The 8,686-nt window shown below is 45.4% G+C and overlaps 1 protein-coding gene across 1 annotated transcript in view; it reads left to right on the forward strand.

The window, feature by feature from the left end:
• Positions 1–375: 375 nt before the first annotated feature.
• The window catches only part of SLC24A3 (solute carrier family 24 (sodium/potassium/calcium exchanger), member 3), a gene marked incomplete at its 5' end in the record, with an annotated part of 15,351 nt that continues 7,040 nt past the window's right edge, over positions 376–8,686 (forward strand). The window contains 5 exons of the mRNA XM_009871979.1: positions 376–536; positions 1,092–1,368; positions 2,936–3,102; positions 4,231–4,345; positions 4,910–5,022. Coding sequence (XP_009870281.1) covers positions 376–536; positions 1,092–1,368; positions 2,936–3,102; positions 4,231–4,345; positions 4,910–5,022 — 833 coding nt within the window. The remainder of the gene's footprint in view (positions 537–1,091; positions 1,369–2,935; positions 3,103–4,230; positions 4,346–4,909; positions 5,023–8,686) is intronic.

The following is an 8,686-nucleotide window of genomic DNA, read 5'->3' on the forward strand; positions in this document are numbered from 1 at the left end:
TTAATGGTCCCAAGGGTCTTTTCCAACCTGAGGAAGGCCAAGGAGATGCTCTTCTGTAAGACTGACAGTGATAGTAATGAATAATAATCCCATAAAACATTTGCCAGTGTTCAGTGCTGATTTTAGTAATACAAAGCAGAGATGCCTTGGACAAGATCAACTTATTGTTGGTGACTTACTTAAAGACAGAAATACAGGATGTGTAAAGATAGAAAGTAATGGCAGAAGAGGCGTATTTTGTATGGGTGTAGCTGAAGGGATGGTTCTTTCAGAGGACTTCTGGAACCTGCAGATTTATTCGTCTGAGAGCCACGCAGGGGAGAGAGAGAAACTCCTGGAAGAAGACCTCAATTTCTCTTTCTTTCTTGGCTGCAGGAAATTTCCACAGCAAAGCCTCAGTGATCATGGTGGATGAGCTGCTGTCTGCCTACCCACATCAGCTTTCTTTTTCCGAGGCTGGGCTCCGGATCATGATAACCAGCCACTTTCCTCCCAAAACACGTCTCTCCATGGCCAGCCGCATGCTGATCAATGAGGTACGTCTTTTATCACCCTCCCTGTCTTCTTCTGAATTTGCCTTTTTCTGTAGCAGTGTTTGGGTCAATATGGAACTTATGTGTTCTTTTGGATCTCTGATAGCATTTTCTCAGATTTTATCCTTTTGGCACTGACTTCACTAAATCATCCCTTGCTGTCTATCCCTATGGAGATTTTAGCAGAGGAAGTTTCAAGTTTTTATGTAGTTGTGTTACCTGTAGATGTTGCTTAAAGGAGGTGCCCCTTGCATTGATCTGACATTAATATCATTTGCAGTTTTTTAGTAATATGGTACTCCAGTGAGCCTTCATGTCGTCTGGCCCTGGTCTTGGAGTACTCCTGGGGTCAATTCTACAGCCACTGGTCCTTCTTCTGTAGGAGTCATCTGCACACAAGCATCATGTTTTACCTGACCAAAATTATCCCTTTTGCTTTTAAAACCGAATTTTTCAAGAATTCTACTCATCTCTCTTTCTCTGTTCCTCCCTTACTCTTAGAAAAATTGAATTTTTAAAAAAATCTCTTTCAGCAAGACTTTATGCCTGTATTTACAGAGACAAAGGCTGATCAACAGCAGGACTTACACCAATGGTGAGTCAGAAGTAGCGATCAAAATACCTATCAAGCACGTGGTTGAGAATGGAACAGGCCCCAGCAACTCTGCCGATCGAGGTGTGAATGGCACACGGCGGGACGACGACGTGGCTGAGGCTGGGAACGAGATCGAGAATGAGAATGAGGATAACGAGAACAACGAAAACGATGAGGAAGAGGAAGAAGATGATGACGATGATGACCATGAAGGGCCATACACACCTTTTGACCTACCCAGTAAGAAGCTTCTGCATTTGTTTTGTTCCACACAGCAAAACTCAGTTTGGGTATGCCAGAAAGCATCCCAGACGTCTGTCGAAGTAGAATTGTCTCTGAGAGCTTCCATCAACCTGCAGCTTGCAGTGTAGTTCCTGGTCACCGATAAAAGGTGAGAGGAACTGGGAAGCAGCAGGAACTTCTCAGGATGCAAACTCCTGGGCTTGGAGGCACCTCTGCTGCAGCTCATGCCTTGGCCTGGTGTGGCTGTTGCAGTCAGTGGGGAGGACCAGCAATCTCCAGAGGGTGGTTCCTGCCCTCAAAACCTGGGTCACCCTCTGGAGACACCCATCGCTGCTTACTGTGGAGGAAGCTAAGGGTGGTGGGGCTGCTGGTGAGATGCGTCTGCACCTAGACCTCAACTTTGCTGGGAAGGGAGGGACACTCTCACCTCGGTGGTAAGGAGCAGTGCTAACAGAGACAAGGCAGTGGTGGTGTTGATGTGGAGTGGAGGTAAAAGAAGGTCCTGGACACCTCTGCTTCCTGCTGTTGACTGGCCACAGCCACAGTGTCTTCTCACTCTTTCTGGAGGGCTCAGAAAGTCAGGACAGGTACATGACTTGTGAAAGCACATGTGCTGAGCACTGCGCCTGCAGGATGGAGATCTCCTTTTGCCAGGTCCATCTTACCCTATCGAGGCTCTAATCCCAGGATGATTATAACATATCCCTGCCCTGCCTTTGACTCACAGTTGCCACAGCTGGCAAGGACTACTGTGTTACAGATAAACCAGAATGTTGTGGGGATTGGTCCTGACCGTTACAGGTGAGATACATTTTTGGGAGCTCCTGTTCAGATGTCCTTACTCAAACAACATAGCTGTAGTTTGAGTAAGGAAAAAACCTGAGCCTTAAGAGAGAGTAATTAGATGTCCTATGGACCGTGACACTAGATTCATAGTATGGGAAAGGTTGGCATGGACCTCTGGAAATCTCTGGTTCAAACCCCTGCTCAAAACAGGTTGCCCAAGGCTGCCTCCAGTTGAGGTTTGATTATTTATAAGGATGGAGTACCTACTGCCTCAAGTTGAGGTTTGATTATTTATAAGTATGGGTACCTCTTCCAGTGTCTGGCCACCCTTGACATAGAAAAAAAAAAAAAAAATGTGCAGCTTACGGTAGCATCTGTTCTGGATTACCCTTCTCGCAAGCTGAATCCATTAGCTTTTATAATTTCCTTGTGCATTTCTGTGAAGGCACAGGTTCCATCTTTTCTGTACCCTCCCAATAGGTGGTCAAAGATGGATCAGATCTCTGTTTAGAACTTGCTTTTACTCGTACATATAAGAACTTGACCCAGGGAGGGTAGCAGGTTTGATGCGACCTGTTACATTAAACATTCCCAGGGAGGTACTTCATACTCCTTCCCTGTGCCCTTCCCTGCCCTCCCATCACACTGTCATCTTCTGAACAAGGATTGTCTGTGTTAGGCTGAGGTGTCCCTGACATCTTGCTTGGTCGTATTAACACTAACATTCTGGACTAAAGCAGACTAGAATTGTGATTGTTTTCCTTTTGTTGTTTTACAGCTGGCAAGATAGAAATCTTGAAGTGGCTCTTCACGTGGCCGTTGAGTTTTGTCCTGTACTTCACAGTGCCCAACTGTAACAAACCCCACTTGGAAAAATGGTTCATGGTTACCTTTGCTTCTTCTACCCTCTGGATTGCAGCTTTCTCCTACATGATGGTGTGGATGGTACGTACCACCTAAAGCAGAAACCTGGTAGAGGCAGCAAAAGTGGGTTCTGTCATCCCAGAGAAACGTGTAATAAGTTCTACATACCTGAATTTTTAGATGAGAAGCTGTAAACCTGCTTCCATTTCTATTAGACCTGTCTGTTAGACACTTAGAGAAGAAGATTAGAGGCCAATAGCCATGGCTGTTGGTTCAGGGATGGAATTTCACCCAGATTCTTTAACGTAGGAAGAAACTACCTTTGCACCAGTTTAATGCCTCCTTGTTGTGCAAAGGAGTGTAAAGAGGTCCTGGTTCCGGTAAGAGTCTGACCCTAATAGCTTTTCCTTTTCTCGGGGCAAGGAGCTTGAGAGACAGTAGTTGATGGTAAGGCTTTGAAGTCAGCCTGAACAAAAGCAAGACATTCAGCCAAATTCTTGCACAACTACTCTAGTCAACAGCAACTTAAGTCTACCTCATTATCCTAGAGGTAAAAGGGGATAAGTAAAAATGTGCACAAGGAAATCCAAGCATAGTTGGCCCTGACTGGGTCACTGAGTCTGTTAGCTTGCTTCAGGTCTCATTGTGTGGTGCGGGTAGGTGAAAAGTGTAAGTTGTGCTCGTTAGGATGACAGCAGTACTGCAGCGTGGGTCGTGTTCTTTTTGCAGCAGTCTGTACTCTTAAACAGACTCAGACAACGATGGGTCGTTGATATTGGGAGAGGGTCTCACAAGGGAAGCCTGGTTTTGGGCTGCTGTGCTTGCACTGGAGCACATGAGTTGTTGTCTCTCTCTTCGTGGGACCGGGAGAGCACAGAGATACCTCTCTAAAGCACTGCCTGCGGCTTCCCTGCTGGGAAGGGGGCAAGAAGACAAACAGAACAAAGAAAACCTTCACTGCCTTCACAGTTCATTCCTGTGCCAAGCTTTTCCCTGCAAACTAACAAAAGGAGTTACAGAAGAGGGGCGATTATTTTGTTTTGTTTTCAATATGACCCTGAAAAAGGAAAAAGAAAGTTACTTGTTTCTTTCTGCTTTTCATCTGTGAGGGTGTTTTTTTCAAGAATCTTGCATTTTGCAGAATTGGGCCAAGCTGGTCCCTGATTTTAATTCTCGTGAACAGCTTGACAGTTTATTTCCTCTCCTTAGGTGACAATCATTGGCTACACGCTGGGAATTCCAGATGTGATCATGGGCATCACTTTCTTGGCAGCTGGAACCAGCGTGCCGGACTGCATGGCAAGCCTTATCGTAGCAAGGCAAGGTAGGTCCGTCACGGAGATGTGGAAGTGCTATGGAAGTGCTCCCTTGTGTCTTCTTCCTCTCTAGGTAGCACACGTGTCCTGTGAAAATGTACTGAGCCCTGTTTCTGAGGCTGAAATTTAAAACAAGAGCAAAGAAGGAAATGAATTGTGTTGCTGTTGCAAAGCAGCTAACAGCTTCTTAACGACAAAACAAGGTTTTAGCACTCTTGTACAAACTTCAAGCCTCCCCCACAAGTCACCATGACTTTCTTAATTTAACTGTCAGTGGTATGGAGTTGCTTAGAACATGGCATAAGGGTCTGTCAGGTCAATTTTCCACAGCAGAGGGTTAGGTGAGGGAAGTTCTCAGGAAATCCTAGAATGTGGATTCACCCCCTTCAAACTAGCTTCCTTGTGTGATGGAAAGGGGAAGGGGGGAGGATGGAGTGGGAGGGATCTCCCCTTAACTCTTTGTCTTAATCTGTGGAAATTGTCTGGGTTAGGTCAGATTAATGTATTTCTGTTTAAAAGTTGAAAGACTTTTCTGACCTGCGTCTGACTGCACGTGGTTTCCATTCCTGCAGGTATGGGGGATATGGCTGTGTCCAATTCCATCGGAAGCAATGTTTTTGATATTTTAATTGGCCTAGGCCTCCCGTGGGCTTTGCAGACCCTAGCAGTGAATTATGGATCATACGTAAGTCCTACATTTGTTCACATGATTCTTTTTTATTTATTCAACGCGTTATTTTTTTATATGTAAAACAATTCTATTTAGAAAAAAAAAATCCAAAATTAATTCTCTGAATTGTATTTGAAGAAACAATTTGGGAGAAGTAGCTGTTACAAATTTGGGAAAAGTAGCAGTTAATTGTCAGTGGGCATTCACCATTTTTTGGAGGACAGGTACTTCCATTTCTTCCTTAAAGGCAGCAGTCTGTGCTGAAAGAAGCTAAGTCACTAGAGTAAACTGTGGTTTTCATGCACTTGAATACATTCCAAATACGGAGAATGATCCTGGTTTTAATAAGCCAGAGGGGATAAAAACATAGGTTTAAAGTAGAGGATAGAGCAGACCTGTTAGGGCCTTTGGCAAGAGAAATTCTAGCATTACTAAGCTGTTAACACACTGAAAGGTGAGGGAAGCTGTTAAATACTTGGATATTTCAGAGTGTGACCATCATCAGGAAGCACTTCAGAGCTTTCCAGTTGGAGGAAAGACTACCCAACACCAATAAAACCATCCTTTACTTCCTAAATGATGTTAAAATTTAATGTAGACGAGCCTCCTGGAAGCCCCCTCTGGCCTTATTTTTCTGAAGTCTAAATACTCTGGGCTTTCTCAAGAGTACGGTATTTCTCTAATACTGTACTCTGTAAAGTCGCTGTGTAGCTCTTGTTCCAGGCTGCCTGACTCAGAATCCCCTGTGGCCAAATTTTTCTCCCTCTTAATGCTGACATAGAGTTCAGGCATGTTACTGAGCAGAAATGGAGAAGAGGATCAGCTGCCTCGCTTTCCCTTGTCTGTCTCTATGCTGCAGCACACGAACGTGTGTGGCAGCCTGGTGTCCTGCAACTATGTGCATTCTGAACTTTCTCAGCCACTTGAGGTAAAGTTGGCTTCACAGAGGAACCAACCAAGATTGCTCCCAAACAGAAGATTTGTGGGGTTTCATTCTGAATATGAAGAGCAGTCTCGCTTCTAATGGCACTTCCGCCTGCTGTAGCACCCTGTGTAGGGTGAGCTTTCATTTTAGTCCTCCTTAAACTCCCTAAGGGCAGGAGGGTGTTCCAGAGTCCATTTTACAGCTGGTGCATTTTGATTTGAGCTAAGCAGAGAGCTTTGGATGAGATGCAGGCTGCAGACTTGTGGCTGGCAGCGAGACATGGATATATTGAAAACATTGTCCTGCAAGGTCCCAGTTACTGCCTAGATATGTCATACGCCTGCAACCACAAGAAGCCCCGTGCAGAATCAAGACTTCTTGTTCAAAACAAATTTGCTCTATGAGATAGTGCCCGAGGGGGAAAAATACAGGTTGTGATCTAGCAGATAAGACAGGAGAAGAGCAAGAGAAGACCTGTCAAAGAGTGGCAGAACTGGAAATAGACTGTGAATCTCTTGAGACACATCTTGGTACTGGATTGTTAAATCACAATCATTTTGGTTAAGTGTTTCTCCCACTTCTGACTGCCTCTTTCCTAGGCCTATTGTTGATGGCTGTTTCAGCTCATTATTTATTTTATTCTTCCTTTCTTTTACAAGAAAGGAACGGAAAAGCATCTTTTGCTTCTCAGGCTGCATCTTGGAAACATCTGTCACTTGTATGAGAGCAGGAAATTCCCCTTCAAATGAAGCATTTCTCTGTAGGATGTGGTTAGACCTCTAGTGGAGACTGCAGGGCAGTCACAGCCCCAGCCTGGGCAGGGGGGCTGCCCCAGTTGACATGATGTAGGAAGCTGGCACATCAGGCAGGGCTTTGCAAAACCCCTGTATGCTCCTGGGCACCGCTCTGTGATACCACTTGCCCTGCCTCACCTGTGTGTCTCTGAGCCAAGTCTGTATTCGTGTAATCATCAATGTGCAATACTGCACTTTTATTCTTTTCCTTCCAGCAATTACTGGAATCAGTTGAAACCCAAGCCAGAGAACGCTCCATCTAATGCTTCTCCAGGAAAATGTTAGTGTGTGTGCAGAGAGGAAACGATCCTTCTCTCCACTCACCCTTCAGCTCAGTTGTCAGTCCCACAGTTCTTGGTTTGGGCCAGGCCACTGATACTTTTCCCATCAAAAGGCAGATCTAGTCAATAGCAAACAGCTTCCACATCAGATGCCTTCTGTTTCTACAATGTCTACTCTCTAACCTGACTATACGTTTATTATTTTAAGAGTCCTTGTTATTTCTGGACACCTATTAATGTTCTGGTACTAACTCTGCCTTACTATGCTTCCCAGGGCAGCTTCCATCTCCACCACTCAGAGGTCACTTGGCCACCCTCGTGCTGCACCTCTGGCCTTCTGTTATCAATCACAGCTAGTCTAGCATGCCAGCAGGGCTTTCGGAGAAAAAGCAGCATTCTTCTGGTCCTAGAGAGACCTTTGGAAGGGTTCACTTTCTCATCTCTTCTAACTCTGAGTCCTGGACACAGTGCTGACTTTGTAATCCTGTAAGCATCCTTCCCCAGTGGCCCTGGCAAATCCAGAATAGAAGGACATTTGCTCCATGTCTTATATCCAATTGCTTCCCTCTGTAATCTTCTTTTTTTTTTTTTATCTGGATGTGATACTCTAAACCAGGCATCAGCCAGGAGCATTTTGGAGAAGAGGGATTTTAGCCTAGAGGATAAACAGCCAGGTCCATTTGTTCACATCAGCATTTGGGAGTATAATCATATTCCTGTCCATGACTCCTCTGCCTGGTAACTTTAGCTAGTTTCAGCAAAATTTGACAGTAAGTTAGAAGTCTTAAAGACATCACATTCCTTTCCTGCAAACAGGCAGCTAGAGACAGGAGTAACCCCGGCACAAGCCCTGTTAGGCATTAGAGAATTCAGAGGGAAGTGAGTGCTTGAGAAACACACATCGAGACAGCGTCACTGCTTTGGTGCTCACTGACCAGTTTGCTGTTCCCTGTTTTAATTCCAAGGCACTGTGATAAATCTTGTGAGATTAGGACAAAGCTGGCCTTTGTCCCCTCACGGCCCACATCTATATGTCTGTTCCCCGCCCCATTGTGGTCCAGGTGTCTGCATGCAGACCCATCTTAAATCCTCTGAGGGAAGAGGGCAGGTAGGTTCAGTGGATCTGTCAGTCATGGGGCAAACATTAAGATTGAGGATAGTAGGAGAGTAGTGACTAAGTGTCTGCAGGGATCCCTGCTTCCCACGGCATCACCATTTGCTTCTGCAGATGTTACTCCTCCTGCTCTGGGGTGCCAGGCTCTTACTGGGTTAATTTATTGGCTGATTCCAAAAACCCATGGGTGTGCACAGCAGCAGATGCACACTGAAACTAATAAGTCATCCCTGCAGCTTCCTGGGGTTGTTTGCATTGAGAGCGTTTGCCCCCTGGCTTCATGATGGGGAGACTGGATTATACTATAGTAGAGCAGAAGTGTCTGCTCCCTTGAAAAGCTCCTAACCGCACAGGAGTTCTCTCCAGCTGTAACCCCTGCTTTTCTTGCTTAATGCTTTGAGTGTCTGTGTGCAGCACTCAATGTTGCGTACTGCAGGGGCTGTGCCCTCTGCAAAGTGAATTGTGTGACACAGAGCAAACCAAGGATACTTCCTCAGGAGCCTCAGCAAAGGCCCAAGAAGGAAATTCCATTGAAACATGCAGGAAGGCAGCACAGGTCGGAAGT

Source organism: Apaloderma vittatum, unplaced genomic scaffold, assembly GCF_000703405.1.
Source record: "Apaloderma vittatum isolate BGI_N311 unplaced genomic scaffold, ASM70340v1 scaffold44366, whole genome shotgun sequence".
In the NCBI taxonomy this organism is placed as follows: Eukaryota; Metazoa; Chordata; class Aves; order Trogoniformes; family Trogonidae; genus Apaloderma; species Apaloderma vittatum.